General features: G+C 49.5%; 1 protein-coding gene across 1 annotated transcript in view; it reads right to left on the minus strand.

The window, feature by feature from the left end:
• LOC149351270 (uncharacterized) overlaps positions 1–14,237 on the minus strand; it is a 34,342-nt gene extending 20,105 nt beyond the window's left edge. The window contains exons 1-5 of the mRNA XM_089580557.1: positions 12,693–14,237; positions 11,027–11,278; positions 9,713–9,896; positions 8,672–8,929; positions 8,222–8,392 (exon numbers count right to left, since the gene is read on the minus strand). Coding sequence (XP_089436683.1) covers positions 8,222–8,392; positions 8,672–8,929; positions 9,713–9,896; positions 11,027–11,278; positions 12,693–14,237 — 2,410 coding nt within the window. The remainder of the gene's footprint in view (positions 1–8,221; positions 8,393–8,671; positions 8,930–9,712; positions 9,897–11,026; positions 11,279–12,692) is intronic.
• Positions 14,238–22,247: the final 8,010 nt, after the last annotated feature.

Below are 22,247 nucleotides of genomic sequence, written 5' to 3' on the forward strand. Positions count from 1 at the left end.
TGGCAGCGGCGTCAGAGGAGAATGGCTTGCAGGGGCTGAGCGCGTGACGTCATGCTCCCTCCTAGTTTTTTCCTTCCTCCATGCTCGAAGCCAGTCTCAGCGCCTGACCAATGGGGACGCGCCCTCGGCGAGAGAAGGAGGAGACTGCACGGCCGATACTGTGTGTACGTGCGCGCCTGCCTTGGCGCGAAGAACAAACAGACGTGGAGCGCGGCGATAAATGAAGGGCGTTGACTGCTGTCTGTGAGCCCGAGCCGCCGTTTAAGCTTCAGAGAAGCGCGCCCGCTCGACTCCCGGGACAACACCACTCGCCCAGCCACGGTCCAACGAAGCAGCGCGCTCCGGTCTGCGGGACGGCACCGTCGTGAACCTCTGGTAGTCGGACTGTCGCAGTGCCCGGTGAACAAATTGCGTTTTGTTTGCTTACCTCCCTCTTGTGTTAGTGCACTTTAGGTGCAATAATTCATTTGTATTGATATCTCTCTCGAGTGTAACTTTGCACGAGTTGCATTGTCTTGTTAATCACTTTGTATGTGCTCGTACGAGTGATTGTGAAATCCTCTGTATTGTCTGATTGCTGTTTAAAGTTTGTTTTGTTTGTGAACCTTTGGCTCCGACCCATTCTCTGGCTTGCGACCGGCGAATGCTGGGCACCAAACGACCCAACCTCTTGTCACTTGGTAGCTGGTGTAATGTCTCAACTGTCTGCGAAGGCGCCGGTGCGTCTCATTGATGACAAGTATACCGTGGAGCGCATAAAGGCGGATAGCAACCATGGCCTGGAAACAAGCACTCGTCGACGAGGGTTGCCGTAGAGCGTGGCCGTAAACGGAGCTCAAGTTCGCATCGTTTCGAGTGTCCGGATGAGGCAGAAGATATACAAGGCTACCCGAGAACGGCGACCTCGCCCAGGTGCAATGGCGTGGGCATAACACAAGCAACGCTGGCTTCGCGCCGGGGTCGGTTTACCGAAACCCGCCGTTTGGAGAAACGTACACATCGTCGAGAAGCAAGCCTACAGGAGGACGAGCGGACACGCCGAGAACACGATCTTCCAAGTTCGCAGCGTGAGAAACAGCGGTTGCCTGCGGAAGGCTGGTGGTGTGTGTGCTCACGTGCTGTGGCTTACGTGCAGGAATTCGAGGGCGGGCCTTTATGGTGCCGTGTGAAAAGAATGGCAATTTGTGCTCTTCGATTGGTGCGTGCCCAAGGACAACAAATTCCCTGCCTAGGGACCTAGGGACATTACAAGGCTTAAAACCCGGTGTTTCCGCCTCGTAGGGGCAGAATTCTCTGAAATCTCCATCTGTAAAGATGTAAATAAATTCTAATTCGCCTACGAGAGCTCCTCGCCTCCGTGGTTCCTCGACGCCTCGCTGGTCTTCGCTACCCTCGACTCGGGCCCAACGTCCGGCGTCGCGACAACTGGTGGCAGCGTGGTGGGATCGAGCCTGGCTGACTGACGGAGGACAGCACGCAGAGATCGTAGAGACTGGCAGTTGCAGAGTGGTGAGTGCCGGCATTGCTTTTGGTTGCCAGGCTGATAAGATAGAGGTGTAATCTTCTCCCTGGTGAGGCCAGCCGCAGAAGCGTGGATTAAAGTACTTCTGGGTGGAGGCCACGGCATTGTCGCACTGCTGTCAGTCATGGATTTCAAGCGGCTACTCAAGACTCAGCTCGTGAGTCTGAGTGAGGAGCTAGGCATTAAGGTCGGTTCGGAGATGACAAAGTCTGATATCATCGTTGCAATAGAAAGTTTGGATGCCGAGAGCGGGCAAGTAGAAGAAGCATGGAAAGAGATGCAGAGATGCCAAGCGGCAGAACAAAAGCATTTAGAGCTGGAAGTAGAGAAACTTCGCCTAGAAGTTGATCTCAGAAAGACGAGCAGTGTTCAAGGCGTAGAGGCAGTGGCCCGGCCAGATCTATATGATCTATCGAAACTGCTGCAGCCCTTCAAGACTGGGCAAGACATAGGCCTCTATCTCGTTAATTTCGAGAGAGCTTGCGAAAAAGCGCAGTTTAGTCGCAGCTCTTGGCCGCGACGGTTGTTGAGCTTGCTACCTTGCGAAGCAGCGGATGTGATCGCTAGACTCTCTGCTGAGGACTCGGACAATTATGACAAAGTGAAAGAAAGCCTTCTTAAGCGATTTCGCTTATCGCCAGAGGCATTCAGGCATAGGTTTCGGAGCCTAACAAAGAAGCAGGGCGCTAGCTACGCAGAGTTTGCCTATGAGTTGAAGGCAAACCTAGTGGAATGGATGAAAGGCGCCAAAGCTAATGATGAGTTTAGTAAGGCTCTAGAAATTATCGCCATCGAGCAGTTTCTTTCGAAAGTTCCAGAGTCGATGAAACTTTGGATTCAAGACAGGGCGACTGTCAGCTCGGTGCAGGCAGCGGCCGAACTGGCGAACGAGTATGTCTCCCGCCGAGGGGTACGAGAGGAGTTTTCTTCCGCCAGGCCGGCTGATAGGGGGAAGAGCTGGACAGAGCGCCAGTGGAGAGCGGCACCAAAGCCGAAGCTTGAGACACCAGAGGCTACGATAAAGCCTACTAAAGTGGAGAACACGCAAAGTGAGCGAGAGAAAAAGGGAGATGATGACCGCTCAAAGAAAAAAAATTTTGAAGCGCGCAGGCCGCTCACATGCTATAACTGTCAGGAAACTGGGCACATCGCTGCAGGATGTCGCACACCAAAAGTAACGTTTGCTTACGCTTGCGATTCAGCCTCAAATGAGGAGCTGCTGAGCCCATACTTGTTTAATCTTACTGTGAATGGAAAGACATGTCGGGTGCTCAGAGACAGTGGAGCGACAATTGACCTTGTACATCCAGACTACGTTGAACAAACGCAGTACAACGGCAAATGCGCCTGGATAAAACCTATACTGGAAGAAGCCAGCGTTTGCCTTCCAGTAGCAGACGTGGTCATAAGCGGGCCGTTCGGGGAAGTTCATACTGAGGCGGCGGTTTCAGACAAGCTACCCCCACAGTACCCGTACTTGTTTTCTAACCGAACTGACCGACTTCTGAAAGGTGAAGGAATAACCTTGACAGAAGGAACTGTTCAGGCTCTGACAAGAGCTAAAGCGCGTGCTCTCGCTGCTAGGTTGGAGACGACGGTGCCTAACTCGGATGAGGATGCGACAGAAAGCCATGGCACTAGTGCACAGCCTCCAACATTGCAGATGGGCGGCAACAAAGAGAGCGAAGGTGAGAAGTCAGACACACAGAATGACACTGAAGAGCAACCGTCCACAGTACCTTCGGATGAATCGGTGATGGAGGTGGAAGGAGACAATTCAAACCGGTCAGGGCAATCAGAAAGCGCAGTACTGGATTGTGAGGGATTGTTTGTGCTTCCATCGTCAGATTCACTTGACCTAATTCTTGGAAGGGTGACCAGGGACACTCTTATTAAGGAGCAGTCAGAAGATCCGACGCTCAAAGATATGAGGGAAACGGCTAAGGAAGGAATAGCTCGTAAGAATGTGCGCTTCCTAGTGAAAGATGGAATATTGTATCGACACTACAGCTGCGCCAAAGGCCGTATGTTCGACCAGCTGGTAGTGCCGGCCAGGTATCGGGCCGACATTTTGTCCCTTTGTCACGGAGCAGGTTGGTCGGGACATTTAGGGGTCCGTAAGACGAAAAACCGTTTGCTGTCTGAATTTTATTGGCCCGGCTGCTTCAAGGACGTCGAAAACTATGTCAGGGCATGCGACACTTGCCAAAGAGTGGGGAAACCGCACGATAAGACGAAGGCTCCGCTCAAACTAGTACCCCTGATTTCGGAGCCCTTTCAGCGGTTGGTAATAGATATCGTGGGACCGCTCCCAGTGACAAAATCAGGGCATCGATACTTGCTGACTGCTGTTTGTCCAGCCACAAAGTTTCCAGAGGCCATCCCCATTAAAGAAAAGAGTTCTGTGGAAGTAGTCAACGCACTACTGTCCATATTCTCAAGAATAGGATTTCCTCAAGAGATTCAGTGCGATCAGGGTACGATGTTCACGAGTGTCCTCACATCCGGTTTTCTGGAGAGGTGCGGGGTCAAACTAATTCATAGCTCTGTTTATCACCCGCAGTCGAACAGCGTTGAACGGTGCCACTCAGTAATGAAGCACATACTGAGGGCACTTATCTTTGAAAAGAAACGCCAGTGGGACGCATGTGTTCCCGCTATGCTATTTGCTTTGCGGACAGTCACTCATGAGGCGACTGGATTCAGTCCAGCAGAGCTAGCGTACGGGCGGACCTTACGTTCACCGTTACGCCTACTAAGGGAATCTTGGGAGGAAAAAGGCACAGACCCTACTGTGGTCGAATATATATTGGACTTGCTAGGTAGGCTTCATCGATGCCGAGAAATCGCAGAAGCAAACATGAAAGAGGCGCAGACTAGGGCGAAAAGTTATTATGACCGAAATGCGAAACTTCGATCGTATCAAGAAGGAGACAGAGTGCTTGTTCTGCGACCCTCGCGAATGAACAAGCTCGAGGTTCAATGGGAAGGACCGTTCAGAGTTGTGAAAAAGCTTTCCGATACGAACTATGCTATCGAACGGAAAGGAAAGCGCCGAGAGATCATGATTTATCACCACAACCTCATGAAACGATATGTCGCAGAGGTAGAGACAATCAACATGGCTCTTAACGTCAGTGAGGAACTAAACACGGAGATTCCTCAGCTGAAAGGCTCTAAACAAAGCATTGGGGCTGAGGAGGTTATGAGAGTAGCAGCGCCTGCTGAAGGCCTGACCGAAACGCAGTGGGCTGACTTGCGCAGTTTAATCTCCGAGTACGACGGTCTCTTCTCCGAGAGACCAGGGCGGACAGCGCTTGTTGCTCGCGATATCGAGCTGACGTCTGATGTACCGATCAAGTTACGGCCTTACAGAATGGCTCCACGTCAGCAGGAAATACTGAAGGAGGAGGTAGAACGCATGCTCGAGCTTGGAGTTATTGAACCGTGCGAGAGTGCCTACGCGTCTCCTATGATACTTGTGGAAGTTCCGGGCAAAGACCCTCGACCTTGCGTAGATTATCGGAAGTTAAATGCAATAACCAAAGATCAGATCTACCCTATTCCGAACGTAGAAGAGCGCGTAGAGAAAGTGAGTTCGTCAAACTACGTATCTACCTTGGATTTAGTCAGGGGCTACTGGCAGGTACCTATGACCGAACGAGCTAGCCAGTACGCCGCTTTTGTAACACCTACGGGCACCTTTAGACCCCTTGCCTTGAGTTTCGGTCTAAAGAATGCGCCATTTTGCTTTTCCAGCCTCATGGACCGAGTGTTGAAAGGCGCGGAGACTTACGCTCTGCCCTATTTGGATGATATAGCTATATTTTCGGCTACATGGGAAGAGCACCTTTGTCACCTGCGAGACATATTCAATCGTCTGATGAACGCAGGTCTAACTGTGAAGCCCGCAAAGTGCCAAATGGCACGAGCAGAAGTGAGGTATTTGGGGCACGTCGTGGGGCAAGGCAGAAGGAGACCAGATGATTTGAAAGTCGAGGCAGTGGTTGAATTTCCGCAACCACAAAACAAGTCCGGAATAAGAGCGTTTCTAGGGCTTACGGGTTATTATCAAAGATACATACCCCGTTACTCTGAACTTGCCGCTCCATTGACAGACGCACTGAGAAAAAACGCGCCAGAGAGAGTACGGTGGAACAAAGAAATGGACAGTGCTTTTCAGGCGCTGAAAACAGCCCTGTCCAGTTCTCCTGTACTGCGTGCACCGAGATATGATAGACCCTTTGTCGTTCAATGCGACGCAAGTAACCGTGGGTTAGGGGTTATTCTCTGTCAAGAAGACGAAAACGGGAATGAACATCCAGTGCTCTTCGCAAGCAGGAAGCTAATAGCGAGAGAGGAGGCCTATAGTGCATGTGAGAAAGAGTGTGCATGCCTCGTTTGGGCATCCCAAAAACTGGCATGCTACCTCTACGGAACCCCGTTCGTCTTTGTGACGGATCACTGCCCGCTGACATGGCTATCGCAAATGTCAGGCAAAAACCCCCGATTGCTGAGATGGAGCCTTGCGCTTCAAGATTTGAGTTTTCTTGTGCGGTATAAAAGAGGAAAGGCGAACGCGAATGTCGATGGCTTGAGCCGTGCCTTTTAACCGCCTACAGGAACAAGGGAAATATTCATTGCTCTTTTAAGTGTTTATGCTAAGTATTGTTGCAGTGATTCTTTCTTTTAGCAGCTTATGTAACCTAGTGATTTTTTCTTTCTTGTTCTGCTAAAGAAAAAGACCACAGTACAGTGTGACAATGACCGCGAAATACGATATTGGGCAGGACCTTTCTTATCATGCAACAGCCTGGTTGCCAGGAAGCTTTTGCTGGCGCTTGCTTGCTCTGTGGCGCTAGTCTTTGCCCTTCAGGAGTGTCCATCAACCGGACGGTGGTGCAGATCTCTTACGTCGAGCAGCCGACACTCCTCGCCGTCCGAGATCATCACGTCGGCGGAGGAGCTGTAATGTCTCAACTGTCTGCGAAGGCGCCGGTGCGTCTCATTGATGACAAGTATACCGTGGAGCGCATAAAGGCGGATAGCAACCATGGCCTGGAAACAAGCACTCGTCGACGAGGGTTGCCGTAGAGCGTGGCCGTAAACGGAGCTCAAGTTCGCATCGTTTCGAGTGTCCGGATGAGGCAGAAGATATACAAGGCTACCCGAGAACGGCGACCTCGCCCAGGTGCAATGGCGTGGGCATAACACAAGCAACGCTGGCTTCGCGCCGGGGTCGGTTTACCGAAACCCGCCGTTTGGAGAAACGTACACATCGTCGAGAAGCAAGCCTACAGGAGGACGAGCGGACACGCCGAGAACACGATCTTCCAAGTTCGCAGCGTGAGAAACAGCGGTTGCCTGCGGAAGGCTGGTGGTGTGTGTGCTCACGTGCTGTGGCTTACGTGCAGGAATTCGAGGGCGGGCCTTTATGGTGCCGTGTGAAAAGAATGGCAATTTGTGCTCTTCGATTGGTGCGTGCCCAAGGACAACAAATTCCCTGCCTAGGGACCTAGGGACATTACAAGGCTTAAAACCCGGTGTTTCCGCCTCGTGGGGGGCAGAATTCTCTGAAATCTCCATCTGTAAAGATGTAAATAAATTCTAATTCGCCTACGAGAGCTCCTCACCTCCGTGGTTCCTCGACGCCTCGCTGGTCTTCGCTACCCTCGACTCGGGCCCAACGTCCGACGTCGCGACACTGGTCTCCGCTGAGCTTGCCATGCTGACTCGAGGGCATCTCCATTTTGTCCGAGACCACTACCCCCACCCTACGCTCTAAGGGTGTCTGGGAACGCACGCATAAGTGCGCGAAGTGGTGACACTGATACACACCATTTGTTTCAGTGCAATGAAGCACGATAACAACGCCTTTTCATTCCGCGTAATTTCTGACGCCCAGTTAGCGTATTAATTTTTTTAATTGCTATAATATCAGTACACATCCCAAACACACGTTACTATGTCACACAGCACAACGCGTTCACTTGGTGCCCCCTTTTACACACTAGAACCAAGGACCCTTCATGTCCTGTGCGCTGCTATCCCCGCGGTACGCTGAGGGCCTGGGTTCGAGCGGAAGTGCCGGCTAGTTTTTTCTTTTTTTTTTTCATTTGAAACTTCTGTGTTTTTCCCCCCTACTGATGCAGGAAGACGGCTGACGCCGGGTTTTCAGCAGGACTGGCTCCTTATGATGTAGCGTGAAATAAGACAGAATCACTGGACAATCCGATGACGCGGGCGTAGAGGGCTTTAGTAGTAATATGCGTATAACTACGCAAAAAGTTCAGGAAGTATAGGGAATAACTATTGTAACTGAAGTTTACAAACCTTTCAAGAATACCCGGCGTCCGAAGGCACCCGAGATAATGGCATAGTGTAGAACCTAACGTTTCGAAGGAGCGCATGGGCTATGGGATACTCCGTAGTGGAGGGCTCCGGATTTATTTGGTCCACTCGGGCTTTCTGAACGTGTTCTGGCATCTCTCCTCCGTCGAAATGCAGCGACTGAAGCCGGGTTCGAACCCGGGACTTTGGGCCCCATAATCTGGGGCCTTCGAGACTCACCGTCCCCACGGCATTATTGCAGTATTTTTTTACACATCTGGTAATTTCGCGGGTCGCCCACATTTAAACGTGGACCCAGCGCCTTCGTGTGCTATAGAATGGTGTAGCTAAAGATACCGAGACGGGTACCTGACAGGATGGAAACCTCCAGGTCATTTGCTTGTCGAGTGGGCGAACCAAGGGAAGAGAACTGCACGAACACCTGGCCGTACTTTAGCGTCCTGGTCTCATCGAGCACACCGAACATGTTTCGGCCCATACTGTGCGGCAAAGCGATGCGGGACTTGGACAGGAGAGACTCTGTAACAAACAAAATGAAGCTCACATTAAAAAACATTAACATATCGATTCCAGAACTTCTGTATACGCGAATTCATTACCGGAAAAACTGCTTAGAAACTGTACTGTATGAAGTAAAATCTGTGTAACGCCCGCTGCGTTTGAAAAAAAAGCATGTTAGTGCACGCTGTACAACTGCTAGTGCGTGAAATCAATCGCAGCTCGACACTACGATTCTTAGAACTATCGCTGCCGAAGGCCCCACTGTTGGTGAGGCGGCAGCAAGGATGGCCGGCTCACCCATGGATGTCCTGTAGACGGCGAGCAGCATTGAGCGCACGAAGGGGTCCCGCGTGAGAGAGAATCCGTGGCGCTGCATCTGACTGAAAGGGAGCGCGGGGCCCACGTACGTCTCGAGCACCTGCAGCGCGACGCTGTCGCTGACCAGGGCCTCGGTGAGGAGGGTCACCATGCGCTGCTGCAGGCAGAAGAACACCCGGCTGGGGACGCCCAGCTGCTCGAGCAGCGTGATCAGCTGCCGGTTCAGGAACACGGGACCTGGCAGAACGGCGCAGATGGCCAACCCCCGAATGTGATTGACATTGGAGGGTTGCAGAGTACGCTGGGACGGCTCATATGACAACCAAGCCTGACGTAGCTTGCGCACATCGAAAGTTCCGTGTGGGTGCTTTGGATTAGATCAGAGTAGCGGGAAAAAAAAAGAGGACATGCGCGCCTGCCGAATTGTAGAAACATCAGCCTAACTAGGTCCACTGCAGGACAAAGCCCTCTCCCACTAACCTCGATCAACCACCTCCTGCGGGACCTGCGATGACCTTAGCCGCGCAAACTTCCTAATCTCATCAGCCCACCTGACTGATTCAGGCGCACCTGCTACGTATGCCTTTTCATCGAATCCACGCGTTATTCCAAAGGATCACCGGTTGTCTGCGCATTACATGCCGTACTTATTTCTTGGTTTCAAACGGGAAATAATGAACTCGCGTGTATTTCTTGAACCGCTCTGCTCTATTCGTCTTTTAACGTTGCGCGTATCATGTTCCTTTCCGTACCTCGCTGCGCTGCGCTTAATTTAATTTCAACGCTTTTCGTTAGACGCCAAGTTTATGCCCCACAAGCGAGTGCTGGCAAGATACAGCTAGCGCACAATTTCCTCTTAGGTGATACTGTTTACTCATGACCTGAGAATACCTCCTGTTGGGGCGCATCGCATAAACCGTGCGCTCCATTAACATCACTTGAAGCAAGAATTTCCGTTGTGCACGACGGAAATTGTGTGTGCGGAATGAAATATGGAGAAACGGCATGTTGTGCACTTACGTGGAGCTGAAATTTTGATGACCTCAATGCACTCAGAGTTGAGGCAGTGGAATTTGCGCATGCTCGTCCTCAGGACTAGCTGGTTTCCGATGAGCCCTGGGTTGACGCAGAGCATGCCTTTGTAGCCAGCATAGCGAATTTGGATGGCAGACGGGACGACAGGCACGCCGATCTTATTGGTCACCTAGTGGAGAAAAACAGGTCATAGCCCGCACCATGGGGATTGATGTGGCACGTGTCTGCAGCTTCCGCAAGCATTCGACACATGCGTGAGAGTATTAATCAGTGCAAGAAGGCAAGCCTGCCTTTACATTACGCGGCGATTTCCCATGCAAAGCCAGCAGCGCGAAAGACTAAGTACCTTCTGGAGCCTCACACAAAAATGAAACTCATTTGCACAGGAAATCAACCGCAATGTTCCATACCTTTCTAGTGGGATGTCGGAAGCTTGTTTCTGAACGAGCCCTAACTGAACAGGCGAAATCGCCGCAATGAAATCAGGTGAAAGACACGGGAGATAGTTTTTCAGGTTGAACTTAGTGCATTAGCCACAAGGCAACGTTTAAATGTTCCGAAAGCGACGAATGACTCGGAAGGGCAGCCCATTACACTATAATTAAAGCTGCATGAATGAGGCGTGTGTTCGCAGCAACGAGGAGAGGCGCAAATGCTATGGCAATGTGCCTCTCCCCTGCAGCTCGTAAGAGCTAAAAAAAACAGCAAAAAATGAGCTGCTTTCGTTGAACCTTTCTAGTTTCCAACTACAAGAAATTTGTATAAGATTTGAGTCTTCACTTATGATTTACGTTCACTTTAATGGTTGCCATTATGTCTGGAACCTTTCCTGGAGATTACAAATAGCTGTAAGGTGCGTGAAAATAAAATTTCGGCATAATGAAGCGATCGACAATTGCAGGATGTCTGATCCTTGCACGCCAAAGCAACACCAATGTGCTTTCAGGCAGGTGATAGTGGAATGCGCTCAAAATTTCGACCACGTTGAGGGCTCCGGCGTGTTCGTTAAATTCGGTACAAGACCTTTTTTTTTGCTTTAGCCGCTGGGGGCAACCTGCAACTCTGCCCTCAGCAGCCGATCGCTGTATATGCGCTAAGTAACCGCAGTGACACTCGCAGGAAAAATGACTCGTGGAACTTACAAGGCGATTCGACAGTCGGGCGTCGATGCGAATACTGCGCTAGTTTGTAACAATTAGGGCGTTTACCAGAAGCACCAGTTTAAGCACGTAATTGTCACAACAACTTCGCCCATCACCTTGACAGCTCGGTGGCGGACGTTATAAAAATATGGCTTACCTCTTTGAGGAGCTCGGGCGAAATCATGCCGACGCCGTCAGAGAATATGTAGTGTTCATCAGTGATTGGATGTTTTCCTCCCAAGATGTCGGGGGCTTCATGCACAGAGTTGCTGCGCAAGGGAACCTGTACCGATTCTTCTGTGGACGTGAAACACTGTCCCATGCGTGCCATCTTTTTGGCAGTGCTTGCTATATCACTGAAGACCCCCATCCAGTAGCGAATCATGTCACAGGAGTAGCCCTTTTCGTCCTAAGAAAAAAAAAAGCGTAAAAAAAATGAGCTGCAGTTCAACTACTATTGAACCAGGGTTACGGAGCGAAAGCTATGGCGTATGGGGCAACTTGGCGTCTAACGTTGAGTGCGTTCCGGACACTGGATAGGCAGCGAGCCCACCCAGCCACCCTAGCAAGTGGCAGTTAATTGCGGCTCGCGCGAGTTTGCTGGCGCAATGAACGCTGCGACCTATTGCTGCAGTGCCGCGTGTCTCCCACAACGTTGTCAGCTCTAACGCATGCAGCCCACATCTCTCACCAGCCCACGTACCTCAAAGGGCGATTCAGGCATCCACTGAACCATGGAGCCATTGATTGAAAAACATTTTGTTCGTCGGAAAGAGCTTAAGGTAAGAGGCCACGTAAATTGGTCGAGAGTACATAGCCCTCAACGACTTTGTCAGCCCACTCCACCGCCAGAACTTGCGTTCTGGGGTCAGAGCTAGCCGGCACGGTCTCCCACCGCTCGAGAGAGGGAGCGGTAAGGTGGCGGCTCTATTTTGCAATCCCATAGGATATGATCGTAGTTGGCTCGTTGGCCGCCGTGTTTAGTTCAGGTTGTATAGATGAGGATAAATGTGCGCCAGGAGCGATGGGGTACGTATCGATCTCGTCTGTAGACGACGCCACGTAACCTCTTGTTCTTTAGTAGGGCTTTTGTCCGGAGGGGGAAAAGTTCTCCTCTCTAGTTTAAAATGTTTGGTAAAACCAGGGAGCCAGTTATGCGCCTTCCCTTGCTTTCGGAGCTCCCGCTCGTCATCGGTTTCTTAGCTTAAAGCGCGACTAAGGTGTCCACTCACCCAGGGGGCCAGTTATGCACCTTTCCCTTCCTCTGCTTAATCTGAAGGTCAAATGAAGGTGAATCTCCAGACACGGTGGCTGTGGCTTTACCTAGCGTAGTGAAGCGTTCGTTTGAAAACCAGGGGATAATTGAAAGTCTAGTAAAATTAGTTTTGAATCGCATGCTATGGTTACGCAGAGGCGGCGCACACATTGGACATATTCCCTTACGCCTTATGGCGAAAACTGAAGATATCGTCTGTTTTAAGAGTCCCTTTTTTCTGATGGTCCGTTGTAGTATCACCTTCACCACTTTTGTAGGGCTTGGTTCTCTTCACAAGCCTCTTGAAATCACTCAGCCGTGGCACGAACAAAGTCTGTTGTTAAACGGAAACTATTCGCTAAAGCTGCTCCCAGTCAAATACGAATAAGGTGCTAAAAACTACTTTTTTATCTCCACTGCAAGGCTAAAGAAAATTGAACACTACACTTCCGCTATCGTTACCACAAAGGCACCTTATTGGCTTCAGCAAGAAGCGGTGCAAGCCAAGCCTTTGTACTTGCCAGGGCACGAGCGTAACAAGCCTGGGAATTGAGAGCTGCCAACTCACCGTTGCGTAAAGCCAGGCCCCGTGATCTCGAAGCTGGCTGCACGAAGCGGCCAGGAGCCTGAACTGCCTGTTTCCGGCGATCAGACCATCGCGGAGTGTTCTTGCGACAACCCGCTCGACGGTCATGTGCCGACAGTGGAAGGACATGTGCGAATAGGACAGATTCTGCAAGTTGTCGTCGCGAAAGGAGACGCGCAGCGAGTGCTCCGGGTCAAACTTGCGAAGAATTCTGTTATCGCAGTGGGTCTGCGGAGGAAGCAGGATGACCTTCGACGGAGTGACGATGCAGCGTCGAACAAGGCAAGTGCCAGCGGGAGTCTTCGGCAGAGCGGGGGCTGCGGTGTAGAACTTTGCGAACAGCTTTGGCAGGCACGCAATGATGTCGACGACCTCGTGCTTTTCTATGGCGCTTCGAATCGCGTAGAGGGCCAACTCGAGGGCAGGGGCACTTGTGTGGTGAAGTCTTATCAACTTCTCTTCGAACTCTTCCAGCTCCTCTCGAGCAAGTAAAGCCATTTGAGCGAATCCGTTGTGACCTTGCTGCAGGACAGCGCTAAAGGCGTAGCACGTTGGAAAGCAAAGATTCGGGCTAATCTTGCTGCTGCATCGCTTCTTGATCTCTTTCAGCTGGGCACCAACCTTCGCCGTAAACATGGGGCTGTACTGAAGGGTGGTCTCTGGCTTGCAGCGCGCAATGAGGCGACTTACCGCTTGTTGCGCTTTGAGCTTGTTCTTGAGAGTCAGCTTGACGACTGAGCTCCCGCCAATGTCGGAGCTGAGCAAAAACCACCCGCAATTACACCCCAGTTTGAAAGTTCGGTCATACCCTATGCCATCTGCTGTGGACGCTTCCCTGTCGTTCATGTTATTCGCACCTCGATACAACAACGGAACAGTGTCGAGTTGAAGGTAGATGTCCACCGTGTCATGGTGAGCTTCAGCCTCATTCATAACGACTCTGAAAATGCTGTAATAAGGTATCTCCAACTTGTACGAGCTGTGGGTGTGCCTGCAGGGGACTTTGTGGACTAGCGTGAGCATCACTTCCAATAGCCGTTCGTCGTGCTTGAAATCGCAACTCAGCGTAAAGCCGGGGGCGCCTGACTGTGAATAAAGGACGTAGCTCTGGGTGAAAAGGCGGAGCCCAGCGAAGGTGCCAAATGAGAGAGATATAAGCGGAATGCTGGTATCGTGTGGCACCCAACCGCGCCAGAGCCCGTACTCCTGCTCCGGGACCAGCCACTGGAGATGGCCCTTGAACGGCATGATTCTGCCCAGGAGGCACCACTGCTGCGTTATCTTGGAGCGTATGGTCTGGAGCGGAACAGCTCTGCCGCCTGTCTCTGGAAACGTGAGGGTGCACGCGGCCTGGTAATACCTCTCATCCGTGTGTGTGCTCACATGCTGGACGACATCGCTCATGTGAAAGAGTGCAGGCCACGAGATGTCGAGAGTTGTAAAAAATCTCCGAAGCAGCGAGACATACTGGTCGATCGCTCCGCTTTGCTCTTTCCATACAGCAAGAAAGGTGAGGCTGTCCGCCATCTCGTAAAGCCTGAAAGAGAAGGATTTCAGGCTGTTACGGAGGTGCTTTGGCATATTCGCGTGCTTGTGACGAAGCGTAAAACGCGACTCAGTACTGTTATGTCCCGCATGACCAAACAGCCAGAGAAACGAACAGGCAACTAGACGCATGTTGACCTGCCCAAAGCCATAGCATATATTTCGAGATTCCCGCGGGGTAACAAACTCTGCGCAGCCTAGCTGCAAGTCGAACGTTTGTTTACTATGTCTGGAAATTCATTTTGGGCACAATTAAACTTGGCAGCACGCACTACTCCTCGCGTTTGCAATAGGTCAAGCATGTATACGACTCCTGATTTGAATTGAGGCGAGCAGTCCAAGCAAAATACCGACAGTTCGCTCGTGCAACTGGAACTACCCGAGCACATTTCCACTGCTGCGACGCACGGGCGCACGGGTGCAAAGCTGTTATAGCTCCTTCGGGTGCAAGGGTGTGTGAGGGTGTACGGTTGTTCTTTGACTTGTCGAACAACATTCCAGTAGTCCAATAAAGCGTGCTTTTAAAACGATGTGAGCTATTCGAGCTTTCCATTAAAAGACAGCTGCAGCCTTGATGCGAACTGCTATGACTGCGATTTGCGCCCCCATAATGTGATAACTGAATTATTTTAGCTGAGTGCTAAGCATCACTGACTCCAAACAGGGGCTCGCTGAAAAGGCATATATAAACTTGGAGAAAACATGCGCGTTATGACAAGTAGGTATAGAGCGCACCAATGGTGTCTTCTGTGTTGAATTTGTCCCCCAAGTATGACTCATTGCAGTTAAGCTCATACCTGTTTATATTCCTTTGGAAAAAAATATGTGCCACATTATAGCACCGTGTTACTGTGCGAGCGGGTTTGCTGAAAGTTCACCTCCTTTAGCAAGCCCTTTTGCTCTCTTTTTTTAATATGTTCAGAAAAATAACGCCGTTAACATCATGCAGACGTCACAAATGTGACTCCACAGCAAGGAGGTTCAGAAAAACCGCAAAAAACATATCTGTATATTGTAATTATAGTTGGAGATGCCGTAACTGTAGGGCAATGTTAGACAGGCCATCGGCAGCTCTTAGTTGGAAATGTTCAGCTTCCCTTCAAGAGTGCACCCGAAAAAAAAATTGATCAGCGCCTTTTAAAGCAATCAAAACTTATGAAACTGTAAAGCAGTCGGAAAAAGGGTGCTACTCTAACGATCCCACCCTTACTATGGGTGCGACGAGCATACTTTGCACCCTTTTGGGAGGGTACAAGTGTGTAAGCTATAGACACGGAAATGCACCCTTAAGGGTTCAACTTTTTTTACTGTGTGCAACCGTATACTCCGTTTCATACATAGCTGTCAACGCAGCCAAGGCTACGGCGCCTGTTCGCGCTCCTCGTCCGCATCGTAATGTAGTGCGTCGAAAGTGACAAGAGTAATGAACTCAAAATTAAAGTTATTTTTGGTTAATATTGCAGCATAATAATAATGGTGTTTTATTTTGCAAAAAGATTGCTTTTTCTTTAATGTTCTTCAAAACAGAGTGCCTTAGTTTTCTGGGGTTTTTTCGGCTCCTCCTGTATCAGGTTTTCGCAGCTAGGCCGGCCGGTGATGTCTTCCGCGTTCGTCTTTCGGTTTCCGAGTATGGAGAAAATGGCAACGCTATCGCCTACTCGCTTGTTTTCTTCGCCCACTGCGGCTTCAAAAACATCTCCTGCTCGCCTGTTCTCCAAGCTGAAGTCTCCGAAATTTTCGAAAGACTCCAAGCAGGTTATTGTCAACGTTTACTCTAGCGTAAGGAAGCGCATCCCGGAGAAGACTGTGCGCGAAGTTCTCGAAACTGTGGGCGAGATGACCGGGGTGAGCCCTCGGACAGTTGCGAGGTTCAAGAAACCAAAGCCCGCTAGTTCTTTCCTTCCACAAAAAAAAAAAAAAATCCACGCCCTCTACTCTGGCTCTTTTGGCGTCATGCAGGTCTCTTTCGCTAAAGGCATCCATTGAGGACGAAGCGTTCGATGGCCTGTGCAGCGGAATCTCTGCTCAGGGCCTAAAAATGCAGAGCTTTCAACAATCCCCATCTCGCCGCACTAGCTCACTCCCATAACACACCGAATCCGACATCTAATACAAAACATTACTACGACCGGAAGGACTTCAAAGAATTGTCCTTGTGACAACAGCTCAAAGAGGAGACCCGAGTCAGACGCTCCTCACTTTAAAGCCGCCGAGTACACCGATCAATACAAGGTTGCCGCTCCGAGGCTGCTCCGAATAATCGACGCCACACTGAATTCTATCACCACACAATGATTCATTGTGTGCCGCATGCTAAAAAGTCGTTCAGTACCCGAGAAAAGCACTTCGCAATCACGTCCGTCGCCAATACACTACACTGCCTTTTCCCTTCGAGACAAGTAAACAGCGCTGTGTTTTTCAAAGTAGGTATTAGAGTTTGACAGTTTCGAGTTTCTACCTAATGAATCTTTTAAGAAAAATAAAAAAAAATAATAAAAAAAACCACCCGAGCCGGGAGTCGAACCTAGGCCCTTTGTAAAATGAACAGAAAGGCGCGCGCTTCGTACCACTCAGCCACGACGCGAGGCGGACGGATACATTTTGCTTGTTTTTTGCAGCGGACTACTTTCGTACCTTTGGCAGCGTTGACAGCTATGTATGAAACGGAGTATAGTCATGAGTCGCGGCAGTGGAAATGTATGTGGGTAGCCATTATGTTCTCTTTCGTTGGTCCGGGCCAACATGAAAAGAATGGCCGTATTCGCTCAGTCCTGCGATTCTGGCACCCAGACAGCGCGTATACACACGTCCAGGCTCAACCACAGCTGCGAATGAGAACTCTTAATGGTGTTCACACATGCCTAATACCTGCGACAGCAATGAAAGAAGGGAGAAAGAAAAGTGGGCAGGTTAACCAAGAGAAGGTACTGCTTTTCTACACTGCACTGAAAGAAAAGAGAGGGGACATAAAGGAAAACGAAAAAAATGCAAGCTAGATTGAAGAGCTAAATAAGGAAGGAAATGCGTTGCGGACGTAGCGGCGCCATCCCAATATTGCGGGACGTGGGAAAGCGTGGCAAAACTGCGTTCTGTGCCACCTAACGGCGTACCCCCGCTCTTTCACCCCTTGCAGACATCTGTGCCGTCACTCCTACCTTACGCGCGCCGTACATAGGTCGGAGCTGGCGCCAGGTGCCACTTTGATATGTGGCAAGCATCTGCCTGAGCCGCTGATGGGTGAAGCAGATCGCGTGTAGCCTTTCGCGTCCCAGCGACTCCTGGTAAGGGAGAGGGAGCATGTTTATTCTCGTGCTCCTAGCAGGCGTGACAATTTTCAGTGCGCAAGTGTTGAACGAACAGGGTTCCGAATGCCAGGATGACCAACTGCCCATGGTATACGAAGCCCTCCTCAGAAACTGCGGTTAGGCTAGAGATAGAAAAAAAAATAAATGTGCAATTTATTTTGCGCAAGAAAGAAAATGTATAAGCAGACAATTCTCTGAGATGTGTTCCGCATGTCCAGCATTATGCGATGTTAATACCCAGTGAACTTTGGGTCGATGGCGCTTATTGGTGGCAGTTGATCTGCCGAGGGGTTGGAGGCTTTACAAGTCGCCGTTTGGGGGAAATGTCACTCGTACTGCTAACGCAGTAAAGCAATGAACCCGTCATTGCGGAGCCCCCTCCTCTTGGTGCAAAGCCGATGTCGGCAGCTATCTGCTGCACCCATCACAGCGGTTGGGGCAGACGCTATCCGGATATCGAAGCGGCACCTAGTGCCGGTTCCGGTCTACGTCCGCGACGCGTAACGTGGACTAGGGTACAAAGATGCCTGCGAAGGAAAAACGAGAGGGTGTGCGCCGTTAGGTGGCACAGAATGCAGTTTTGTCACGCTTTCCCACGTCCCGCAATGTTGTGATAGCGGCAGTGAGTCGATCACACACTGCGCATGCGAAGCTTGGCAGCAGTCCATGGGTCAGGGACCGCTTCATGGGCCGCTTTGGGTCGCGTGCGCCGGCTCTGCCACTGAATAAAGAGCGTTGGCGACAGAGCCGGAACGCTCATCCCGCAGCAGGAACGGACCGCATAACTAGCGTGAGCGAATAACGTTTTTTTTTTCCATACCGAATAGAACAGTAAGGGTATATCTTTGCTTCCGAATCGAATACGAATAAAATATTTTTACGAATAATCTCTACTTGCGCGGATATTCAATGCGCAATCGCGAGGAACAGCCTGTTAGCAGACTCGACACTTATTCGCAAGAGGGGAGTCACAACACAAAGTCAGTGCATTAAATTTATCATTACCACATCATGCGCATAAGAAAAGTACTGTTTGCTCATCATAACGCAAGATAATAAATTAGCGCCACATCTCGGTGCATCAGACGGGCGAGAGCTACGTATGAGGCATGGCCTCCGAGGTCAGGCATAACAACCCCCCTCCCCCCTCCCTCGAAATTTTCTGAACGCTGCATCTCCCACTCCCCGACTTCTTTCTGCCTTTTTTTTCACCGATGCTATTTACACACCGCATCGCTGTATTAAAATGTAAAAAAAAAAACGAAAATAAGAAGAGTGTCGGTTATTCTTGAGCAGATTGATATAGGTTGTCGCGGCACTATAAGCGGAAGCGGAACTTATTTTTGCAATGAGTCACACGTCTTCGCTACCGCACGAAATATGGCACTCCTTTTAATTGCAGGCCCAGTTCACCCGATTAAACATACCTTTTCACGTCAACCTACTTTTTTATCATCTGCATTGTCCTCAAATGATCATAAACTATCGCTAAAATAAAAAAGTACTTTTTTCTTAAGCGCCTCTGCGGCTGGGCGCCGGTTCACATGCATGGGGTATAAGTTTTGGCAAATGCCATTCGTTCGCACTTGCTAACATTGTTACAAAACTTTTGTGTTGTTGTATATCATATGAAAATATTTCAGATTGCCGAGATTTTTTCGCCCGAAAAATATTTCTGCCTACGCCACCCCTGAGATGCAATTAACTGTTTATAGAGTATTTATGAGTGAATAAAAAGTCTGTTAATACTCAAATACTAATGAGTTTGGTCTATAAAAAGTCAATATGTTCTTGACTGATATCACCCAATATAAATTTAATTCACTACAAGTGAATTAAAACTCAAGCAACAAAAGTCTATTTAGAGTCGATTTCTCACTCTTTCATTAAAAACCCAATGAGTTCTTGAATGATATGACCCAATATAAATTTAATTTCATCATCATCATCATCAGCCTGACTACACCCACTGCAGGGCAAAGGCCTCTCCCATGTCTCTCCAATTAACCCTGTCCTTTGTCAGTTGCCAAATTTAGTACAAGTGCATTAAAACTCAAGCAACAAAAATTTAATTTACAGCCGATTTCTCACTGATTATGGAACCAACCGCAAACACAGCTCAAACGATTCCCATTTCAACTGAATAGCTTTCATTCATATGGGAGAGGTCACAATGTTGAAGTTGGTTGTAGGTTGTGACTTGAAAAACTGCTCATCAGGTCGCTTGGCAATGTAAAGTTTAACGTATAGCTGAACACAATATTCTTTTTTGGTACCAAGAGAGAACTGAGGTATGAAACTTTCTCATCGGGTTGGAATTAAATTGCACAACGTAGCAGAGAGATAGCTTATATTACTATTTCATAAATGTGACAGTAAATGCTGTGGAGGTAGCAGCCCTGCACACCGGATGTTTCAGCAAACACTTTCAAAAATTTTCAAAAATAGGCTTTTGGGGCAAAAATATGGCTTGTGCGGCATAGTATTACCAGTGTTGGCGGATTAAGTAGTAGGCTGGTTTACTAATTTTAAATAAATAACTTTTTAATCAGTAGAGTTAGACGCCTAGCTGCAATTAGAGATTTGTAGCCGGTCGTTAGAAATAGCCATATCAGTTTTTAGAATTTCGAAAACGCGATTATCCTTGGCGCTGCGGATCGACAAAATTTGGCTTTTTCGACTAGTTACGTGCACTGGAGGGCTCGCTTTGCCTGCATGCTTTCGGAAGTGCATGTGTTTTTGTACGATGCAGCCAGATTATGTCGAGCCACAGCGGCGAGTGTAGTGTTTTCGAAATTCTAAGAGCTGATATGGCTACTACTAACGATCATCTACAAATCTCTAATTGCAACCAGTTGCCTATCTCTGATAGTTAAAAAGTTAGAAATTAGTTTACCAGCTTACTACTTAACACAACTGAGCGGCTTCCGGTGTCCACCGACACTGGTAAATAATATGCCGCGAAAGCCATATTTTTACCCCCAAAAGCCTAGTTTGGACAAACTTTGAAAGTCTTCCCTGAAAAACCTGGTATTTATTTTATTTGGAGATACTGTCAATCCCATTAGGGATTTTTAAAGGAGTGGGTTATAACGGTCCGTATACATTTTCTCATATAGGCTGCATTCACACATATGTACCCAAGGGTAACCAATGACAACAAAAAGGAGGCAAGCACACGAAATAAAATGGCATCATCTTGATTGATGCATGGAGTATAAATGTGCAAGCTGTTAAAATGCCTTGTGAGACGAATGTTCAACACACCTATTAAGAGACCAAAATTCAGGGGGCACTTTGGCTCTCTAAAGTGCTGCAAGGCAAGCGTTTCCTGGCGCACTGTTTGTTTTTTATTTATTTGCTTCATGTTTCATATTTTTTTCATTTGATTTTTTACTTTCGTTTCTTTTCTTATTTTTATTGTTTTATTTTTTATTTTTTTTTATTTTCTTATCTTTGTTGCTTTTATGTTTCTTTTCTTAATTTTTATTCCTTTTGTTATTTATGAAACCCATGCATTCACTACATGCGCCTTTATTCATGCTCAAAACTTGCGCCTTCGTGGCGGTGTGGTAGCGCCTCCGCTTCTAATGCCGAAGGCCCTGGTTCGATTCCCAGCCTCGACGCAGTTCCTTTTTAAGTAGTGACTTCAAAACACGGACAAATCTGCCAAAGAGGCTGCTAACGACAGTATGAGGCATTAAAGGCTTTTGCCTTAATATTACTGCGAAAGCAATACTACTCCGAAGAACGGCCTTTCGCGTAGCGGCGGCCACTTGCCACGTTTGACCTTTAGAATGACCCCTGACGCCATACCATGCTACCAGTGACGTCACAGCGTGACGTCATACCAGGAGCGAGAGGCGTGCTACCAACTCGGCTCGTCGGGTAACGGCGGCCGCTTGCCAGGCACGCCGCACTCCTCCCGCTAGAGGCGCTAGTGACGTTATGGTGTGACGTTATACCAGGAGCGAGATACGGGCTACCAACTCGGCTCGTTGGGTAACGGCGGCCGCTTGCCAGGCACGCCGCGCTCCTCCCGCTAGAGGCGCTAGTGACGTTATGGTGTGACGTTATACCAGGAGCGAGATACGGGCTACCAACTCGGCTCGTTGGGTAACGGCGGCCGCTTGCCAGGCACGCCGCGCTCCTCCCGCTAGAGGCGCTAGTGACGTTATGGTGTGACGTTATACCAGGAGCGAGATACGGGCTACCAACTCGGCTCGTTGGGTAACGGCGGCCGCTTGCCAGGCACGCCGCGCTCCTCCCGCTAGAGGCGTTAGTGACGTTATGGTGTGACGTTATACCAGGAGCGAGAGACGGGCTACCAACTCGGCTCGTCGGGTAACGGCGGCCGCTTGCCACGGCGCGCCGCGCTCTTCCCACTAGAGGCGCTGCATGTGCAATATAAAACACCTGCTTTCACAACCTACCCAGGCTTAACCAAAGCTAAGCCCCCGCCAATTTTTTTTCAGCATACCTATAGTAACATGTACAGTGCCCCGCGCCTCATGGACTTCCCAACGCCGTTTACAAGCAAGCAGGCTGGCAGGCCACGTGACAAGACGAATCACATCCGGGCACCGCGCAACCACGCCGTCCGTTCTGGCATAGTCCTGGCACAAATAAAAAACATAGATAACATAAATAAAACATAGAGAAAGAGTATAGTCCTGACACAGATAAA

Source organism: Amblyomma mixtum, chromosome 3 (genome assembly GCF_055824585.1).
Source record: "Amblyomma mixtum isolate Tamu chromosome 3, ASM5582458v1, whole genome shotgun sequence".
Lineage (NCBI taxonomy): Eukaryota > Metazoa > Arthropoda > Arachnida > Ixodida > Ixodidae > Amblyomma > Amblyomma mixtum.